We start from the raw sequence: 22310 nt of genomic DNA, 5'->3' as shown, positions 1-22310 counted from the left end.
TTGGCAATGTAGCTAGGGGCAATGTTGTGGATGGCTTTGTAAGTTGTGGTTAGTATGTTGAATTTTATACATTGGGTTAGTGGAAGTCAGTGAAGGGATTGGCAGAGAGGGGCAGCAGTCACTGATCAGTTGGTAAGGTGTATGAGTCTAGCAGCAGTCACTGATCGGTTGGTAAGGTGTATGAGTCTAGCGGCAGTCGCTGATCGGTTGGTAAGGTGTATGAGTCTAGCGGCAGTCGCTGATCGGTTGGTAAGGCGTATGAGTCCAGCAGCAGTCACTGATCGGTTGGTAAGGTGTATAAGTCTAGCAGCAGTCACTGATCGGTTGGTAAGGCGTATGAGTCTAGCGTCAGTCGCTGATCAGTTGGTAAGGTGTATGAGTCTAGCAGCAGTCGCTGATCGGTCGGTAAGGCGTATGAGTCTAGCGGCAGTCGCTGATCGGTTGGTAAGGTGTATGAGTCTAGCAGCAGTCCCTGATCGGTCGGTAAGGCGTATGAGTCTAGCGGCAGTCACTGATCGGTCGGTAAGGTGTATGAGTCTAGCAGCAGTTGCTGATCGGTTGGTAAGGCGTATAAGTCTAGCGGCAGTTGCTGATCGGTTGGTAAGGTGTATGAGTCTAGCAGCAGTTGCTGATCGGTTGGTAAGGCGTATAAGTCTAGCAGCAGTCGCTGATCGGTCGGTAAGGTGTATGAGTCTAGTAGCAGTCGCTGATCGGTCGGTAAGGTGTATGAGTCTAGCAGCAGTCGCTGATCAATTGGTAAAGTGTATGAGTCTAGCAGCAGTCGCTGATCGGTTGGTAAGGTGTATGAGTTTAGCGGAAGTCGCTTATCGGTTGGTAAGGTGTATGAGTCTAGCAGCAGTCGCTGATCGGTTGGTAAGGTATATGAGTCTAGCGGCAGTCGCTGATCGGTTGGTAAGGTGTATGAGTCTAGCAGCAGTTGCTGATCGGTTGGTAAGGCGTATAAGTCTAGCGGCAGTCGCTGATCGTTTTTTTTTTTTTTTTTTTATAATTTAAATATTTATTCATTTTTCAAGTAAAACAATACACATTTCCATAATGTAAAATATAACATTACAAAATCTCATAAAACACTAATTTCGTATCATTTTCTCCCCATAACTCCCTTCCTTTCAACCCTCCCACCTCCCACCCCGCTTCAATATACCCCTGACATCTATCTAATCGACTTGTTTCTCACATCCTCTGGATACCGAGGTTTGGGAAAGAAAAAGAAAGAAAGAAAGGCCAATTACTATATTTTCTCCTTTTCCTTGGCCCTTCCCCTTTTCCCTTCCTTTCTTCTTGTCCTCTCTTTCCCTTTTCTTTACGCTTACTTACTCAGTACCTTCCTTTACCTTTACTTTGAACTCCTCCCATTTCTCCCATATCATATGATATGTCACCATCCTATCTTCCTGTATATAATTAAGTTTTTCCAATCTAGCAATCTGGTCCACTCTATTCATCCAATCCTCTTCCCTCGGTGCCTCAGCTTTACGCCAAAACCTAGGAATCAGACTTTTTGCTGCATTTAAGTAGCACAATATACCCAGTTCTTTATATTTATTTCCAGATAATATTGAGTTATGAAAAAGACAGGTTTCAGGGTCCAGTCCTATCTCCATTCCAGTGATAATCGTGATTTGCTTTATAACTTTTTCCCAATATACTTGTATTTTTGAACATTCTTACCATATGTGATACATCGTGCCCAACCCCCCACACCCTCGCCAACACCAAGGTTGCTTCTCCTCTCTCATCTTGTGCTCTATCACCGGTGTAACATACCACCTTGTCAAACATTTAAAATTCATTTCCACCTCACGCATGCTAATATTTTCGTGTACCATTCTATGTATTTTCCTCTGTGTGTGCTCTTCCCACTCCACTCCTAAATCCTTTTCCCATTTTTCTATATATTTTAATTTAAACTTACTATCTAAATCCGTGAGAGCTTTATATGCTTTAGCAGTGCTGTGCCTCCCATCACCTCGGTCTTCTAAGTATTTCTCAACTTCATTCCACTCTTTCCTAGTTCTAAGGGGCTTCGTCAATTTCTCCACTAATTGTTTCAATTGATTATATCTCCATATATCTATCCTAGTGAAAATCCTTCCCTCTTCCCTTTTCAAATCCTCCAATGTTCTTAAGTTTACCCCCTCCATTACATCTCTCAACTGAGCGTCTTCCTTCATAATCCATCTGCCTGAAATTTCCTCTTTACCTGGGGGGAAAAACTCTGAATTTCTTAGTGACATTAATAGTGAATTATAATCCCATTTCCTCTGTTTGTGCATTTTATCCCACTCCCTTATTACAATCCTCGTGTATATACTCGTGCTCTCCTCTAATTCTCTAAACTGTGGTGGCACCCATACACTCCTACCCAGATCCTTTCTACTAAGTGTATTTTCTATTGTGACCCAATGTTTGCTCTTTGAGTTATGTGTCCAGTCAAAAATTCTTGCTAAGATGACTGCCCTATGGTATCTTTTAAAGTCCGGTAATCCCAACCCCCCTTTTTCTTTATTTCTGCTTAGCACTTCATATGATATCCTAGGTTTTTTATTTTTCCATATATATTTAGTTACCATTTGCTTATTTGTCCTAAAATACACCTCTGGAAGATTAATGGGAATCATCTGGAATTCATACAGTATCTTCGGGAGAATTACCATTTTTATCAGGTTAATACGACCCAGCCAGGAAGGATTTCCTCCACCAATTTTCCTCAATTCCTCTCTGATTTCGTTTAACATTGGGATATAATTAGCTTTATAAAGATTTTTCTGTAAAGGAGTGAGTTTTACCCCCAGGTACTTTATTTCTCTATCTTTCCATATAAAGGGAAATTCTCTCTGTATATTTTCTTTTTCACTCTTTGGAAGATTTATATTTAATATCTCTGTTTTGCTCGGGTTAATTTTTAGATTTTACATTTCCCCATATTCCTTCAGCGTTTTCATTAGGTTAGGAAGTGTTATCCTCGGGTTTCCAACATAGAATAATAAATCCTCCGCAAAAGCGGCTATCTTATGTTCTGTCTTTCCAACATTTATTCCCTTTATATCTATATTTTTCCTAATTGTTGATAACACTGTTCAACAGGTAAAAAGTTTTGGGCATAAAATTAGCTAATCTTACATAATTTTGGGGTGCTGAAAACGAAAATGACCCTAAAAAATGTTGATTGGCTCTAGTTTCCATGATATATTCACCCATCTAATGACGTAAGCCATTCAAAATTATGATGCAACTTCAGCTGCATATTGCGCAATTGATACTGGTGACCAATAGAAAATTGCATGTATACTGAGATGATGCAATATTAGCCTTTAATTGCATCACTTCACTGCATAAAAGCTGCAGTATCTGTAGCTGATTGTAGTTCCACAGCGTCTTTACATTTCGTTTTCTGCTTATATAGGCTACTCAGTAATGCCTCGAACTTGTGTGAATAAAGCAGATAATTTCTGCTATATCTGCGGTGAAATAACATTTATCTCACAAAAAAGGAGGATAACAGGAATGATTAAGAAAGCCTACAACTTGTATTTTGGCTGCAAGATAGGAGACCAGGACAAGAGCTGGGCACCACATATATGCTGCAATTCTTGTGGGACGGCACTGGAGCAATGGTTGAATGGAAAAAAGGCATCTATTCCTTTCGCTGTGCCAATGATTTGGAGAGAGCCAACAGATCATGTTAGTAATTGTTACTTTTGTATGGTGCCTCCAATTGTAAAAGGGCTAAATAAGAAGAAAAAGTTATCTGTGCACTATCCAAATATTCCATCGGCAATACGTCCAGTTCCTCATGGAGAGGGGCTACCAATTTCTAAAGCACCAGAATCCTTCGTGGTTGAGTCAAGTGAGGAAGAACCTGAAGCGTGTAGTCACGTGCAGTTGTAAGAGATAGCCCTTTCCTCGAATACAAGAGAAAAGCCAAGAGAAGCAAAACCGACACAAACTGAAGACAAAACTAGTGAGAATCCGAAGTATTAAAATGATTCAACTTAGCTTATGGCTATAATTTTTCTTGGTAATCCTATGCAATATATTATGCCATTTAGGCTTTGTTATGTAGTCAATATCACTTGCTTTATATTTGTGGAAAGACATCTATCTATATAATTATTGTGCATTATGTAGTCATTACGCCTATAGTAGAAAACTTTCCGTTTACAGAAAAACTAGAGCCAATTGACAAATTTCATTGTTATATTTGAACTCAGAATGTGAAATTCATTAAGAAATGGATCCTTTTGTTTCCAAAACTGGCAAAAAATAAAAATTTGTTGAACAGTGTAACAGGGGTTCCAATGATAGAACAAACAACAATGGGGAAAGTGGGCATCCCTGTCTGGTTCCATTTGACATAGAAAAGGTCTCTGATCTCTCTCCGTTTACCATTACCATCGCAGACGGTCCTTCATACAACTTTCCAATCCACTTTCTCATCCTACTACCCAATCCCAGGACCTCCAGTGTATCCATCATAAAACTCCAGTTAACCCTATCGAACGCCTTCTCCGCATCTATCGAGAGCAGCACTACTGGATTTTTTTCCAATTTACTTTTCTGTATAAGCATCAGGGACCTCAACCCATTATCTCGACCCTCTCTTCCTCTAACAAAGACCACCTGATCTCCATGTATCCAATCTGGCATCAGATCTCTTAACCTATTCGCCAATACTTTTGCATACAGCTTCGTGTCTACGTTCAATAGTGATATCGGTCTATAACTTGAACAATTGGTGATGTCTTTACCTTCCTTATGTATCAAAACCACCTGTGCCAGAAGGGATTCCTGTCTTATCTCCATCTCTCCCCCAACGCCTCCATATATCTCTTTAACTTAGGTAACAGTAAATCACTATATTTTTTATAATATCTCATGGTATACCCATCTGGACCTGGGCTTTTTCCCGTCTTAAAGCTTTTCAATGCTACTTTTAGTTCTTCCTGTGTGATTTCAGATTCTAAGGAGTTTAATAGTTCTTCACTTAATTTTGGTAATCCTGCATTTCTTAAATAATCCCTTCTTTTTTCAATATTTATCATTTTATCTTTATTTATATCATCCTTGGGGGCAATATTATATAATTTACTGTAGTAATCTTTAAATACCTTTGCAATGTCTTTGGTTGAATGGACTAACTCTCCCTTGGAGTTTTTTATTTTATCTATATAGTTCCTATTCTTCTTTCTCCTCAAGGCTCTCATCAGATATTTTCCTGATCTATCTTCCCATCTATATCTTTCACCAATGATCTTATTAAAAGTTCTCATTTTTTCTTCCTCCATTACCTTCTCTAATTCTTCCCTCTTTTTTATCACTCTTTGCTCTATCTCTTTCCTTATGTTATTTTAATGCAGGAGTTCCATCTCAGCTATTTCCTTCAAAAGCACACTGATCTTCTCTCGTCTTTCCCTTTTTTTCTTCGCCCCAATCGCAATAAGGATTCCTCTTACATATGCTTTATGTGCCTCCCACACTGTAGCTAGTGATACATCCTCTGTTTCATTTTCCTCAAAGAACCTATTTCCTCCCTGATCTTCCGGTCAGTATCTGGATCCATGAGGAGTGTCTCATTCAACCTCCATGATAGGCCTCCTGACACCTTCCCTCCCCATCTTAATTCCAGTACTACAGGTGCATGGTCCGGGAAAGTCATTGCTTCTATTTTTACTTTAACCAGATCCTCAACAAGTCGATGGTCCACCAAAATATAATCCAATCTAGAGTATGTCCTATGTACACTAGAGAAAAAGGTGTAATCTCTATCTCTCATATTAACAATTCTTCAGCTATCCACCAATTGGCACTCTTTCATCACCGTTTTCAATAATCCCATGGACCTATTTTCCCCTCTCTGTACTCTAGATGTTGTATCTATTTGTGGATCCATACATATGTTAAAGTCTCCCGCCACTATTAGATATCCCTTTCCAAAGTCCATCAATCTTCTCATAACCCCTTTCAAAAACATCTCTGGCTTCCTATTAGGGCAATATATGTTTACAAGCGTACATTCTATGTCCTGTAGTTTACCTTTCAAGAACAGAAACCTCCCCTCCGGGTCCGTCTTTCTATCTTCCAGTTCAAATCTAATATTTTTTGCAAATCCTATAGCTACACCTTTAGCTCTCTTAACTGGGGAATCTGCATAATACCATGTCGGGTGTTGTCTAGAGTTTAACTTGATATTTTTTTTTAACTCTAGATGTGTTTCCTGCAAAAAAACAACTGAGGCCTCTCTATGTTGTAGTTCTCTATATAGTCTAAATCTTTTACCTGGGCAGTTTAATCCATTTACATTATGGGTTACAAAGCGTATTTCCTCCATATTTTATTTGTCTTCTTCCTATTTTACCCTTTCCTTTCCTCTTCCCCTTCCCCATACCTCTCCTTTCATACAAGATGTCAGTTTTAAAAACCTCTATCCCCACTCCCACCCCAATTCTCTCCCTCCCCTCCACCCCCCCCCCCTCCATCCCCCTCCCCTTACTCCCCCCCCAGGCCTCCTTTGCCTTTGGATCATGATCCTCCACTGATCCCTCCCTAGGGGTTCGGCTCCACCCATGACTGCTCACCTTCCCCCCCTCCTCCCCAGTGTCTCCTTATCTATTAACTCTCTGTTTCCTCTTCTGACCAGCTGCCACTTTCCTTCCCCAAAAGTACATAACTCTCCCTCTTCCACTTCCCAACCCGGTATCACTATTCTCTGCAAACCAAGTTTATCACAAAAATCTTCCATATCTTCTGGGAATCTTAATATTGCTGTGATTCCATCTCTCCAACCGATTAAACTCACTGCACGTCCCCATCTATATTTCACATTATGCATTTTCATCAATTCTAGTAGGGGTTTCAGTGATCTCTTTCTTCTCAGAGTCTCTGCTGTTAGATCTGCAAAAATTTGAATATCTTTTCCACCATATGCAATACTTGTTCTTCCTTTGATTTTTTTCCATATCTCTTCTTTATCTACAAAATCATGGAATTTAACAATTATATCTCTTGGTTTTTCTAATCTTTTTTCTTGTTGATATTTTCCTATCCTATAGACTCCATCCAATTTAAACATCTCCTCGTCTGGTTTCTCCATTATGGAACTCAAAATTATGTCGATTAGTTCTTTTAAATCTTCCCCCTTTGCCAACTCTGGGACTCCTCTTACTCTAAGATTATTTCTCCGTTCTCTGTTTTCTTGTTCTTCCATCATAAAAAGCAATCTTTTCTGTTATTTTCTATCTTCTTTTATCCATTTCTCTAATTTTTGGACAACTTGGGAATGAATTTGAACCTTTTCCTCTATTTCCTCCACCCTAGTTAACATTTGCTGCAATTCCTCCCGAATTGTCCCCATCTCTTGCTTTATTGATTTTTCCAGATTTTTGAACATCTCCTCCATTTCCTTTTTATTAGGTATTTGCAGATCTCTTTCAAATTCTCTTGATTCAGTCCCTTCCTTTAATTGTTGACTATTATATACCGGTCCCAGGGATAGTCTCAGGCTGTTATCCAGACTTATTTCCAATTCACTTTTTTCACTTACTCCCAACGTTCTTTCTGGGGTCAAATTTCCCTGTGATACATACTTTTTAATCGTACTAGATTGGGAGCTCTTAGACCCACTCCCTTTAGTATTTTTTCCTTTCATGTTGATTTTTAATGCTTTACTTTTATTTTTGGAACTCCTCTTTCACTCCTCCAGGTCTTCAGACCCTCCCTAGGAATCCCCTATATCCTTATTTCAGACTCAATGCTTGATAAAATGTCTTTTTTAGAGGCACCAGGAGATCCAATATAAATCAGGTTCAGGAGCATAAGTCCAGTTTATAGATAATGCATAAAGAGTTGCAAAAACCCCACAGATATCACAGTTATCACTCACCCTCCATGTTGGAGTGTCTTCCTCAATGTAGTCCTCTCCTGTAGCCGTACTCTCTTAGGGGGATTCCTATGGGTCTCTTTATATATATGTATATGATGTATACGATGCCGATATATCAGTTGGGGGATTTGAGGGGATTTGAAGTTGGGGGTGGTGTAGTTTGGCAGTAGTGTGGCTGCATTCCCCCCACCTCCACCAATTCACCAGCTCACCCAGACGCCAAGTGCTGGAGCGTCAAGCTGACAGGCAGTCTCTCCTCTCCTTCTCCTGAAGCTCCCAGGGCTCCTTCGCGGCTACCCACGTGTCTTCACTGCTGCGCCGCTCCATCCGTCTCCCTGGCAACCCTGCTCCTGCTCCTCCTCTGCAGCCGCCGTGAGGATTCCCAGGGAACCCCCCGGTCGTCTCTCTCCGGGATCCTGCCAGGCTCCAGGCTCACCACCAAGGCTTCCCTCTTCCACCGGGTGAGTCTCCGCTCACCCTCCGGTGCAGCTGGTCTCTCTGAGAGAGGCACCTAGGGAGGATATTCGGGGGAGGCTATCGAGGAGTGCTTACAGCACACTCACTCGTGCCGCCATGTTCAGGCTCCACCCCTCCGTTCACATTCTTTTCCGGGTATGAGGTTTCAGCCGGCATTTATTTATTGACTTTGTAAAATCATCCTTGCCCCTAGGTGGGTGCTGCACCCATCCCCCTCTGGCTCCAAGTGTGAGAACTCAGCGATCACGTGATTGCTGACCATGAGTTCTCACAGCCATTCTGAGCAGAGAGCGGTGACTGCCAGTCACCGCTCTCTGCCCTGCCCCCCCCCACACTCACTGGACTGTGGAGGGGGAGGGTGCGGCTGGTCCAGACTCTGATGTTGGGATCTTCCCCCAGCCTGGACCGGCTGAGTGACATCAGCTGACAGCGGGCTTCACCTGAAAACGGGTCACAGGAGATCAGAATGAACTGAACTCCTCTGATCCACAGGAGAAGTACAGACAAAAGAGCTTTGCCTGAACTTCTCCTTCAAAGAATATGTTCCTCCAACATGTCCTATTCCTGATCTGTGCCGGCTGTCCCATGTCCTGGTATGAAGACGTCTCCTCTTCTCTCTGTATTGCTTCCTTTGTGTGATCCTGCCAGTCCCTCTGATTTCCTATTAAAAACTGACCACACTAGGCATGAGAGCTCAGCATGGTCAGTTCTGTAGCTGTGCTGGGAGCTCAGTCTGCTCTCCTCCAATCATCAGACTTGTCCTGACATCCTCCTCCCTGCACAAGCATTCACTGGGAAGACCAGTGAACTGAAGACAAGTGATCAGATGAATAGTAGTAAGGAGAATGTCACTTCCTGATATCATTGCTTACTACGTGTGAAATCTGTGAATGATCACCGAGGTCACATGGTACAGGGCTATTCCCAACAGACTTGTACCATGTGACAAGCTGTGACCAATCACAGCTCTCACAGTATTTCTTAATGGCTGCAGGAATGCAGCCAGAGAGAAGGAGAAATTATTGCTTTTACAGCCTTTATGGGTGTAAAAAAACATAAATAATAATATAAAAAAATAAAAATGTAATTTTTTTTTGAAAAATTATAATTTTTGGTTATAAACTAATTTGTTTTTTTTTTACTAAAAAGATATCTGAATACATTTTGGCCAAAATTTATGAAGAAAGATTATTTATTTGCAATATTTTATAAGAGAAACACTTTTTTTACAAAGTTTTTGGACATTTTCATTTATATAGCAAAAAAAAAAAAAAAAATTCCAGCGGTGAATAAATACCACCAAAATAAAGTTTTATGGGTCTCAGAGTGCGGGAGTGTGACCTCAGAGAGCGGGAGTACGACCTCAGAGTGCGGGAGTGTGACCTCAGGGTGCGGGAGTGTGACCTCAGAGTGTGGGAGTGTAACCTCAGAGTGAGGGAGTGTGACATCAGGGTGCGGGAGTGTGACCTCAGAGTGTGGGAGTGTGACCTCAGGGTGCGGGAGTGTGACCTCAGAGTGAGGGAGTGTGACCTCAGGGTGCGGGAGTGTGACCTCAGAGTGAGGGAGTGTGACCTCAGGGTGCGGGAGTGTGACCTCAGAGTGAGGGAGTGTGACCTCAGAGTGAGGGAGTGTGACCTCAGGGTGCGGGAGTGTGACCTCAGAGTGCGGGAGTGTGACCTCAGGGTGCGGGAGTGTGACCTCAGAGTGATGGAGTGTGACCTCAGAGTGCGGGAGTGTGACCTCAGAGTGCGGGAGTGTGACCTCACGGTGCGGGAGTGTGACCTCAGGGTGCGGGAGTGTGACCTCAGAGTGCGGGAGTGTGACCTCAGGGTGCGGGAGTGTGACCTCAGGGTGCGGGAGTGTGACCTCAGGGTGCGGGAGTGTGACTTCAGAGTGCGGGAGTGTGACCTCAGAGAGCGGGAGTACGACCTCAGAGTGCGGGAGTGTGACCTTAGGGTGCGGGAGTGTGACCTCAGAGTGTGGGAGTGTAACCTCAGAGTGAGGGAGTGTGACATCAGGGTGCGGGAGTGTGACCTCAGAGTGTGGGAGTGTGACCTCAGGGTGCGGGAGTGTGACCTCAGAGTGAGGGAGTGTGACCTCAGGGTGCGGGAGTGTGACCTCAGAGTGAGGGAGTGTGACCTCAGGGTGCGGGAGTGTGACCTCAGAGTGAGGGAGTGTGACCTCAGAGTGAGGGAGTGTGACCTCAGGGTGCGGGAGTGTGACCTCAGAGTGCGGGAGTGTGACCTCAGGGTGCGGGAGTGTGACCTCAGAGTGATGGAGTGTGACCTCAGAGTGCGGGAGTGTGACCTCACGGTGCGGGAGTGTGACCTCAGGGTGCGGGAGTGTGACCTCAGAGTGCGGGAGTGTGACCTCAGGGTGCGGGAGTGTGACCTCAGGGTGCGGGAGTGTGACCTCAGGGTGCGGGAGTGTGACTTCAGAGTGCGGGAGTGTGACCTCACGGTGCGGGAGTGTGACTTCAGAGTGCGGGAGTGTGACCTCAGGGTGCGGGAGTGTGACCTCAGGGTGCGGGAGTGTGACCTCAGGGTGCGGGAGTGTGACCTCAGAGTGATGGAGTGTGACCTCAGAGTGCGGGAGTGTGACCTCACGGTGCGGGAGTGTGACTTCAGAGTGCGGGAGTGTGACCTCAGGGTGCGGGAGTGTGACCTCAGGGTGCGGGAGTGTGACCTCAGGGTGCGGGAGTGTGACCTCAGAGTGCTGGAGTTTGACCTCAAGTAACACAGAGATTTCCTATGATCGCCGGCTCCATCTAGAGGCCACAATGAGGTGATTTTTCTGAAATCTCTCCATCAGTAAAACTAGCCCAATATAATATTATGGCCACTAGATGGAGCCAATGATCATAAGAAATAAAATACGGCCAAAACTCCTCCCAGCTGGAGAATGCCGGTCACATCCGTTCAACATTGTTCTCCATAGACCTCCAAGTGTTTGTGAAATCTCCCACCACAAAATATACTCAGCCAATCACAGGGCAGGACTCCATTTTTATTCTTCTCCTGCCATCAATGGTCAACCCAGTCCTACACTTCATCCATGTCTTTGGTGACCTCTGATCTCCTTATGAACTGTTTCTTCCATGATGAAGATCAGCCATGGAGTATATCTGAGGTGTATATCAGGGTGTGCTTCTTCCCCACATGAGAGCTGGGATGTCCAGCAACATTCATCTAGAAGACATTTCCCGCACTCAAGGCACTAATACACCTCCAGGGTTGTGTGGGACCCCTGATGTACAGGAACACAGGACTTCAGTGAGGAACATTTCCCTCACTCAGGACAGCAAAGTGGCTTCTCCCCCGTGTGAGATCTCTGATGTTTGTGCAGACTGGACTTCTCTGAAAAACATTTCCCACACTCAGGACAGGAAAACGGCTTCTCCCCCGTGTGAGATCTTTGATGTCTGACAAGTTTTGATTTTTCTATAAAACATTTACCACACTCAGAACAGGAATACAGCTTCTCCCCAGTGTGAGATCTCTGATGTGTGTAAAGATTTGATGACTTTAAAAAACATTTCCCACACTCAGGACAGGAATACGGTTTCTCCCCTGTGTGAAATCTTTGATGTTTGTGTAGAATGGACTTCTCTGAAAAACATTTCCCACACTCAGGACAGGAATATGGCTTCTCCCCTGTGTGAGTTCTCTGATGTTTGTACAAACTGGAATGCTCTGAAAAACATTTCCCGCACTCAGGACAGGAATATGGCTTCTCCCCTGTGTGAGATCTCTTATGTTTGTGCAGACTGGAATTCTGTGAAAAACATTTCCCGCACTCAGGACAAGAATATGGCTTCTCCCCCGTGTGAGATCTCTGATGTGTGTAAAGACTGTACTTCTCTGAAAAACATTTCCCGCACTCAGGGCAGGAATATGGCTTCTCTCCCGTGTGAGATCTCTGATGTCTGAAAAGATGGAACTTTGATAAATAACATTTCCCACACTCAGGGCAGGAAAACGGCTTCTCCCCCGTGTGAGATCTCTGATGTGCGTGAAGACTAGCTTTGTCTAAAAAACATTTTCCACACTCAGGACAGGAATACGGCTTCTCACCTGTGTGACATCTTCGATGTGTGTAAAGATTTGACTTACTAGAAAAAGATTTCCCGCACTCAGGACAGGAATACGGCTTTTCCCCCGTATGAGATCTCTGATGTCTGTAAAGATTGGACATCACTGAAAAACATTTCCCGCACTCAGGACAGGAATGTGGCCTCTCTCCCGTGTGAGATCTTTTATGCACATTAAGATAGGATTTAGAACGGAACCTCTTCCCGCACTCAGTACAGGAGAAGTTCTTCCCTGTTGGAAGGCCGGCCTGGTCCCGCACAGTCTGAGGTTCCTCAGGATACGAGGAATCCGATGGTCCATCTACACTGGGTGGTGCCGGATGGACATTGGAGGGAGCCGGGTTTTCTCCTGGACTATACTGTGTGATGTCCTCATCTTCTACTTTCCAGTCTGGAGACAAAGTGAGACAATCCTCGGAGGTTTTCCTCATCTCCCGGCCATGGACTAAAATACAAAGACAAAGAGGATTACTAGACAGGAGCTGATTGGTTCCCCCAAACCAGGACTCCGCCCACATCAGGCAGCTTGGTCTCTGAGGAGCTTACAATTCCACCCTCAAGGGAACTAGGAAATGGCTCCTCTGATCTCCTACCAGGTCATTTCTTTATTCATGGACCTTAGTCAGAGAGTGAGGAAACAACCAGAACTGTCTTTTATAGGAGGGACAGTGATGAGGGGATTATAGGACGAGGGTCCCCACCCCCTCTATCACTCATCGCCATCTTCCCAACACAAGAAGTACTGCACTTCCTTATTTAGTCCATGATTTAGTCCATGATTTAGTCATGAAGAACAGCGGGGCTGAGCCCCACCAGAGGTCAGAGAGTGAGGATGGGGGGAGAACAACCAAGATGAAGACTGGACTGATCCTGAAGACCACCATCATTGGGGTATTGACTCCTCCCTCATTATCACTTTCTGTTTAAGGGTCCAAAGTTGGAGGATGTTATCACATTATTATCACCATGTAAAAGTCTGTGCTCCAATCACATCATCCGATATAAAATGTCCAGGTGGGAGGAAATGGGGGAACAAAAGAGAATCCATATTATGTGTATATATAGCAGTGGGGGGAGGGGGGGAGCAGAAGTCAGGAGTATGTAATGTAAAATATAGAGTATATAGTGCAGGGGTCAGGAGTATGTAATGTACAACAGAGTATATAGTGCAGGGGTCAGGAGTATGTAATGTACAACATAAAGTATATAGTGCAGGGGTCAGGAGTATGTAATGTACACCATAGAGTATATAGTGCAGGGGTCAGGAGGATGTAATGTACAACATAGAGTATATAGTGCAGGGGTCAGGAGTATGTAATGTACAATATAAATTATACAGTGTAAGGGTCAGGACTCATAATATTGGTATTCAGTAATCAGTGGAAGATTAAATGTTTACTGTAGACAAGTTGCAGAGATCCCACACCGCTGCCTCCCATCTCCTGAGACTGCACTCAGTGACTTGGGTCTGAGACACTACAGACATATCCCTCCACCCGGCACAGCCAGCAGATAACAGAGAAGGTCCCCTGGAAGAGTCAGGCACAAGGCAGGAGACCCCAGTCACATGTCCTGGGTGCCTACATTATGCAATGCTTATAGGAGAAATGAACATTTTGCTGCCAGCTGAACCCCAGAACCTCCATAAATCCAGTCTAGATACATAAATTGTGTCTGCAGCACAGAGAAGGAAGATTATCCGAGAGAAATCCAGGAATACAGGACGGGGAACACAGCTCAGGAAAGTGACCAGGGGATTACAGGCTGATATCACCCAGTCCCCGCCCTACTCTGGACCAATCAGTGAGCAGTATGGGTGGAGGAATGGATTTAGTGTTCATGACCCACCTGTGCTGATCTCTGTAGGAGTGTCCTCCTCTATAAATGTCCCCGTTATTCCATCCTCCTCCATAGACTGCTGATCATCCCTCACATACGCCTCTTCTTCTTCTGCTTTCACCTCAAATTCTATATCGATTGGATCTCCACTCTAAATCAAGGAAATGAGAGAAAATATCATCTGTAAAATGTAAGATTTATGATTGTGACATCACACAAAATCCACACATTGTCTCCCTTCACAGAAGCAGATCACATGTGATATGTGGGTACATTTCCCCTAAATACCGCATGCCATCCTGAAACTGTCCATTTCCTATCCCGTGTTGCGGTATTGACCACAAACACTGAACACGCTCAGTAAATACCGCATGAACAGGCGTTACATTCACAGAAGGAAATAAAGAATGAAATGCATGCGGTCATTAATTAGTGGTGGAGACATGCGGCATTCAGGAAATGTGTACTGCTTGGTAAAGAGTGGGCGGCCGCTGGCATCCTTAACAACCAGTAAACAACATGGTTGTTAGGGAGCGAGCGGCCGCCGCATCCTAACCAACCGATAAATCTGAAAAAAGAATTACTGGAAAGGAAAAATTATGAAAATGTTGTGGGGTCCCCCCTTTGGGGGGTCTAGTATGGATTTTGAGGGGGACCCCTTGCCAAAATGAAAGAAATACATACCAGACCCCTATCTGAGCATGCAGCACAGCAGGTCAGGAAAGGGGGGGGTGAGCAAGTGACCCCCCCTCCTGAAACATACCAGGTCACATGCTCTGGGGCAGGGGGGGGCTTTGCTCCCCCAGAGCACCTTGTCCATATTGATGAGGACAGGGGACTCTTCCCTACAACCCAGGCTAGTGGCTGTGGGGGTTTGCAGGCAGAGGACTTACAACATTTAACAGAGGCCCTCAGATCCCTCACCCCATGTGAATGAGTATGGGATACATGGTACCCCTAATTAGTCACCACAAAAAAGTATTCTGTTAAAGACAGCAGGCAGTATTTGACAAGTCCTTTATTAAAAAAGAAAACTAAAGCAAAATGTCCCCCCCGGTGTAGATCCATCATCAATCACGATGCTCGCTGTCACCGCTGACTCGGAAAGAAAAGCTCCGCTCCCAATGAAGACTCCCCTCTGTCTGACAGCTCTGCTGCCTCCTGCCACTAAATATACTAAGGGACGGTGCCACTCGGTGACGTCACTGACCAGGGCATGTTGTATTGGTGATGTCACAAGAGGGCAAGGCCACCCAGTGATGTCACAGTGTGGTAGCGCTCCTTGGTTTATTTAGAAGTGGGAGGTGGCGGAGCTGTCAGACAGCAGGAGGGAAGCTTTGTTTTTTCTTCGAGTCAACAATGACAGCGAGTATTGTGATTGGATCATTGATGGATCTACATCAGGGGGATATTGTTCTTTATTTGTGTTTTGCCAAAAATTACTTTGAGTTTTTTTACACTACACTTTTTTTGGTGAATGAATAGGGGTGCTATGTACAGGTGTAACTCGAAAAATGAGAATATGGTGCAAAAGTTCATTTATTTCAGTGCAGCAACTTAAAAGGTGAAACTAATATATGAGACTCATTACATGCAAAGCAAGATAGTTCAAGCCGTGATTTGTCATCATTGTGATGATTATGGCTTACAGCTCATGAAAACCCCAAATCCACAATCTCAGAAAATGAGAATATTCCATGCAATCAATAAAACACGGATTGTACATAGAACAATATCGGACCTCTGAAAAGTAGAAGCTGCATATGTACTCAGTACTTGGTTTGGGCCCCTTTTGCAGCAATTACTGCCTCAATGCGGCGTGGCATGGAAGCTATCAGCCTGTGGCACTGCTGAGGTGTTATGGAAGACCAGGATGCTTCAATAGCGGCCTTCAGCTCTTCTGCATTGTTCGGTCTCATGTCTCTCATCTTTCTCTTGGCAATGCCCCATAGATTCTCTATGGGGTCCAGGTCAGGCGAGTTTGCTGGCCAATCAAGCACAGTAATCCCACGGTCATTGAACCAGGTTTTGGTGCTTTTGGCAGTGTGGGCGGTGCCACGTCCTGCTGGAAAATGAAGTCAGCATTCCCATAAAGCTCGTCTGTGGAAGGAAGCATGAAGTGCTCCAACATCTCCTGGTAGACGGCTGCGTTGACCCTGGACTTAATGAAGCACAGTGGGCCAACACCAGCAGATGACATGGCTCCCCAAATCAACACAGACTGTGGAAACTTCACACTGGACTTCAAGCATCTTGCAGTGTGGGCCTCTCCATTCTTCCTCCATACTCGGGCTCCTTGGGCCTCTCCATTCTTCCTCCATACTCTGGGTCCATGTGCCTCTCCATTCTTCCTCCATACTCGGGCTCCTTGGGCCTCTCCATTCTTCCTCCATACTCGGGCTCCTTGGGCCTCTCCATTCTTCCTCCATACTCGGGCTCCTTGGGCCTCTCCATTCTTCCTCCATACTCGGGCTCCTTGGGCCTCTCCATTCTTCCTCCATACTCGGGCTCCTTGGGCCTCTCCATTCTTCCTCCATACTCAGGCTCCTTGGGCCTCTCCATTCATCCTCCATACTCGGGGTCCTTGGGCCTCTCCATTCTTCCTCCATACTCGGGCTCCTTGGGCCTCTCCATTCTTCCTCCATACTCGGGCTCCTTGGGCCTCTCCATTCTTCCTCCATACTCGGGGTCCTCGGGCCTCTCCATTCTTCCTCCATACTCTGGGTCCTCGTGCCTCTCCATTCTTCCTCCATACTCGGGGTCCTCGGGCCTCTCCATTCTTCCTCCATACTCTGGGTCCTCGGGCCTCTCCATTCTTCCTCCATACTCGGGGTCCTCGGGCCTCTCCATTCTTCCTCCATACTCGGGCTCCTTGGGCCTCTCCATTCTTCCTCCATACTCGGGCTCCTTGTGCCTCTCCATTCTCCCTTCATACTTGGGGGCCTTGGGCCTCTCCATTCTTCCTCCATACTTGGGGTTCTTGGTTTCCAAATGAGATACAAAAGTTGTCTCATCAGAAAAGAGGACTTTGGACCACTGAGCAGCAGGCCAGGTCTGTTTTTCTTTAGCCCAGGTAAGACACTTCTGACGTTGTTTGTTGTTCAGGAGCGGCTTGACAAGAGGAATACAACATTTGAAGCCCATGTCCAGGATCCGTCTCTGTGTGGTGGCTCTTGATGCACTGACTCCAGCCTCAGTCCACTCCTTGTGAAAGTCCCCAACACTTTTGAATGGCCTTTTCCTGACAATCCTCTCCAGGCTGCGGTCATCCCTGCTGCTTGTGCACCTTTTCCTGACAATCCTCTCCAGGCTGCGGTCATCCCTGCTGCTTGTGCACCGTTTTCTTCCACACTTTTCCCTTCCACATAACTTTCTATTAATGTGCTTTGATACAGCACTTTGGGAACATCCAACTTCTTTTGCAATTCCCTTTTGAGGCTTTCCCTCCTTATGGAGGGTGTCAGTGATGGTGTCAGGTCAGCAGTCTTTCCCATGATTGTGATTCCTACTGAACCAGACTGAGAGACCATTTAAAGGCTCAGGAACCCTTTGCAGGTGTTATGGCTGAATTATCTGATTAGAGTGGGACACTTTGAGCCGAGATTATTCCACCTTTTCACAATATTCTCATTTTCTGAGATTGTGGATTTGGGGTTTTCATGAGCTGTAAGCCATAATCATCACAATGATGACAAATCACGGCTTGAACTATCTTGCTTTGCATGGAATGAGTCTATCTCATATATTAGTTTCACCTGTCAAGTTGCTGCACTGAAATAAATGAATGAATGCACCATATTCTCATTTTTCGAGTTTCACCTCTATATGTGATGATCGGCTCCTGCAAAACACAGGACTGGAACAGGCAGTTTGGTTTGTACTGTCGTCTCATCCCTACTCTCTGACAACTAAACCCAGAGCCCATCCCAAGTGGTCATTGTATTTGTCCCTTACATTGGTGACCGATGGGAGAAGGACCCCTAATATCAGTGGTCAGTGTAGTGGTCCCTTACATTGGTGACCAATGGGAGAAGGACCCCCTTATATCAGTGGTCAGTGTGGTGGTCCCTTACATTGGTGACTGATGGGAGAAGGACCCCGTTATATCAGTGGTCAGTGTAGTGGTCCCTTAAATTTCGTGACCAATTGGAGAAGGATTCCCTTTTCTCAGTGGTCAGTGTAGTGGTCCCTTACATTTTGTGACTAATTGGAGAAGGATCTAAAAAAACTAAATGTGAATGAATTACCAGGACCAGATGGCTTGCATCTGAGAGTCCTCAAGGAATGTAGCCAGGTCATTGATAGACAGTCATTCCTCATCTTTAGGAAAGCTTACTGACCGGAATGGTGACAGCAGATTGGTGAAAATCTAACGTGGTTCCAGTATTCCAGAAAGGACCGAGATACATATCTGGAAGCTCCAAGCCAGTCAGCCTAACATCAATAGTTTGTAAACTATTGGAGGGATGATAAGGGACCATACCCAAGAATTTGCTGATGAACATAGTATCATTAGTAGTAACCAGCATGGATTTATGGGAAAAGATCGTTCTTGCCAGACCAACCTATTAACAATCTATGAGGAGGTGAGATGTGATCTGGATAAAGGACCCCCCCGTGGATGTAGAAGCAACGAGGATTGTGTCACTTCCAGAGTCACTCAGATGTAAACAAGCCATTTCCAGCTTGTGAAAGCATCAGAATGAACTGATCTTGGTTTGATCAGATGTTTTTATGGTCAGATTGGGATCTGGGGTCCAATAGACCCCAAATGTCTCAGTAAAGAGAACCTGTCTGATAGCAATAAAAGTAATGAAAAAAATTGGGACAGAGTAACAATAGAAAAAAAAGAAATAATTAAAAAATGAAAGCACCCCACCCACCTCTGTTTGCACGCAAAGGCTAACACATACTGAAGTCCACCACACATTGTAAACGGTGTTCTCACCACACGTGTCTCCACACAGGTATGGCTGGAAATGTCAGAGTGAGAGCGATAATTCCGGCATCAGACCTCCTGTGTAACTCTACACTGGTAACCTGAGTGACACCTATGCGGGGTATTCAGGTAGTTTGGCGCCGTTCCACTGGCATTTGCAATTTTAAAGCGTGACATGTTAGGTATCTATTTACTCGGCAAAACATCATCTTTTACCCCAAAACAGTATTATATTGTGTTTGCTGCACTAACATTAGGTAAAGTTTCTTTTCTAAAAAATGTACATTAAAAAAAAGCTGCACAAATACAATGCGACAAATATTGTACCAGCAACCATGTTACTCTCCAGGGTCTCTGCTTATATATAATATTTGGGGGCTCTCAGTCATTTCCCAGCAAATAATGACTTTTACATGTCGGAATGTCAGAATTGGCCGGGTAGGGAAGTATTAATAATAAATACAATAAATAATCATCTCCTGACATTTAGGAGTCTATTAATAAATGGAACAACAACTCCCCCAGGTAGAAGTGCCGGTACAGTCCATTCCTTCTGTGTGAATGGGGTGGGGGGACCAATGGTAGGAGGATCTTTGCTGAGCTGCTTGAAGGGTTTCCATCCATTTCACATGGAAAATACCACATTTGTCTATTGGATGGTGAGAATTCCTAGGATACTTAGCGCCATCTCAAGGCCAAATGCAGAATTTACCATTTTAAATCAATGGCTGGTGTCATAGTGTTGGTTTAATTCCCTCATGCCTAGCGCAGGCAAAGTAGCGGCCTCTCAGACCAGACCTGGGATTTTTTCCGTGTGTCCACTAATTTGTGTACCTGTCTTTGTGCTGGGAGCATACCGCACGTCGCATTCCCAACACAGAGACCGGGGTGTCAGTGAGAGCCCCGGGTCCTGGAACTCTCAATTCTGGGTCACTTGATCGCTGTGATAGCCCCTGATTGGCTATCACAGTGATCAGTCACTATGAAGCCCACCCCCTTATTTTCTCTCTCTGAATGGAAGAGAGATACATTGTATCATTATATATGTTACACATTGTGTAAAATACCGTATTGTCTTTATATTTTATTAACTTGTATTGGTGAGAAAAGTTCAAAATAGAAAGTCCTTCCAACTCTTGCATAAACTCAAAAATGTATTTAATAATAATTGCATAAAATTAGAAAAAAAATATTGGAATACAGAATGTTTAAATAATGTCCAAAAATATAGTTCTGTTCTTGAGATAAATATTATATGTAATTGTGTATGTGTGTGGTGTCAATAAGTAGGCTCTCTTAGCCTTGCTTCCAAAAAAAGTGTGTGTCCAAAAGTCTTTGTTCTGCTCTAAAAAAGGAGCAATTCAGCCCCCACTATCTCCTAAAAGTGGGCTGGTATTCTCTTGTAGTCCCACAATGATAAATGACAACAGATGAATAGTCTTCTTCCCTCCCCTCAGAGTCTGAGTGAAAAACCCAAGATATATATATATATATATATATATATCTCCACATAGATATATATATTCACAGACTATAAGAAAGGTCCAGCCCCTTGATGATGTCGTGTTGACGAAACGCGTTGGGCGTGGCCAACTCGATGTTGATGTCAGAACGTTCTTTTCCCAGTGTTTGTCGGAGGTGATCCGCGGTGAGCGGGGATCGTTCATCACCTCATTGCTGTTTAAGCTGGTGTCTGTCTGGACACCTTTTTTGTGAGTTGTTTGAGCTTTTATTAAATTTACATATGTTTTAAACGTACTGCACCATCATGCTTTTTCCTTTGTCCCTGAGTGTGATTCATGCATATATGGAGGTATGGAATTAAATGGAGAGACTCATCATGAGATCCTTGGCTGCAGAGTATTGCTCTTGGTAGTGATACGTTATCCCTCCTACTGTTCACCATTATTGATTACCTGGACGTAATTAAGAATTACCACATCTAATATCTGGACATCGTTCATTCACCGCTCCCAGAGCTATTGCTGCTCTATAATTTGATCAGCATATAGCTCTGGTGAGTTCATTTAATTCATTTGGTGGTGGATTATTCACAGTGTTATGAAGTCAAAGAGAATATTTAGATTTTGTTTTGGACACTTAATATATGGTGATATATATATATATATATATATATATTTAGCGCATACCCTTATGAGATTTTAATGATTTACTTCATTCAAAAACTGATGCAAAGCCTTGCGATTTGTTGGAATTGGATAAGCAGAAATAGTTGTAACTTTTTCTTGTAATAACGGTCTCTGTCCATGACTAATTTGCATATGAAGGAATTCCACCTGTCTTTTCATCAACTGAACTTTCTCTGTATTCAATTGCAATCCTGATGTTTGTAACAAAGTAAATATCTCAGACAAAAGAGTGATATGTTCAGTTATATTTTGTGTAGACAAGAGAAGCGTGCCTACATGCTGGACAATACATTCTGGCTTAGAGAATTTAGCTAATATTTTTCCCAAATACTCATGAACAATTCCATCACTTACATCCAAGCCTGGGACTAGCCTTGTGAATGTATATGTTTCTTTGTTGAAGCTAAAGGCAAGTTTATATTGACAGCTCTTAGCTACTGGTACTGAAATATGGCTATTGGTGATTTCAAGTACTGAGAATATTTTGGCCTTGGCATCCAGATGTGACATTGTGTTAAAATCAGGAATAATAGATTTGTTATTTGTGATGCATTTGTTCAATGTCCTGAAATCAACTGATAAAGAATATGAGTTATCAGCTTTCTTGATAGGCCAAATACAATTATTCACCACTGATTGTGCTTTCTTGCTGTAAAGACTCCTCTATAATGGAAGAAATTGGATTCATTGATTCTAATGGCAATTTGTATTGAGGTTGAGGCTTAGGGTCTCTACCTTCAATGTCAGCTTCAAAATCTGTAAACAAACCTGCATCATTTTTGCTTTGACTCCAAAGATCTTTATGTGACCTAACCAATTGTTCCAATTCAAGATTGGTTCCTGTATGTGGCCATTTATGATCTGAAGACATGTCAGCAGTTGCTGTACAAATACTTCCAACATTACAGTACA

The 22310-nt window shown here is 43.9% G+C and overlaps 1 protein-coding gene across 1 annotated transcript in view; it reads right to left on the bottom strand.

Annotated features, from left to right (window-relative positions):
• Positions 1-22310, bottom strand: part of LOC149460594 (uncharacterized) — a 219150-nt gene that overhangs the window by 40225 nt on the left and 156615 nt on the right. The window contains exon 9 of the mRNA XM_089679430.1: positions 11680-12464. Coding sequence (XP_089535556.1) covers positions 11680-12464 — 785 coding nt within the window. The remainder of the gene's footprint in view (positions 1-11679; positions 12465-22310) is intronic.

This window comes from Staurois parvus, unplaced genomic scaffold (genome assembly GCF_062004578.1).
Source record: "Staurois parvus isolate SC_StPar_1 unplaced genomic scaffold, SC_StPar_1.0 ptg000224l, whole genome shotgun sequence".
NCBI lineage: Eukaryota > Metazoa > Chordata > Amphibia > Anura > Ranidae > Staurois > Staurois parvus.
The sequence above is the reverse complement of the archived record's forward strand: the minus strand, read 5'-3'. Positions and strand labels throughout refer to the sequence as shown.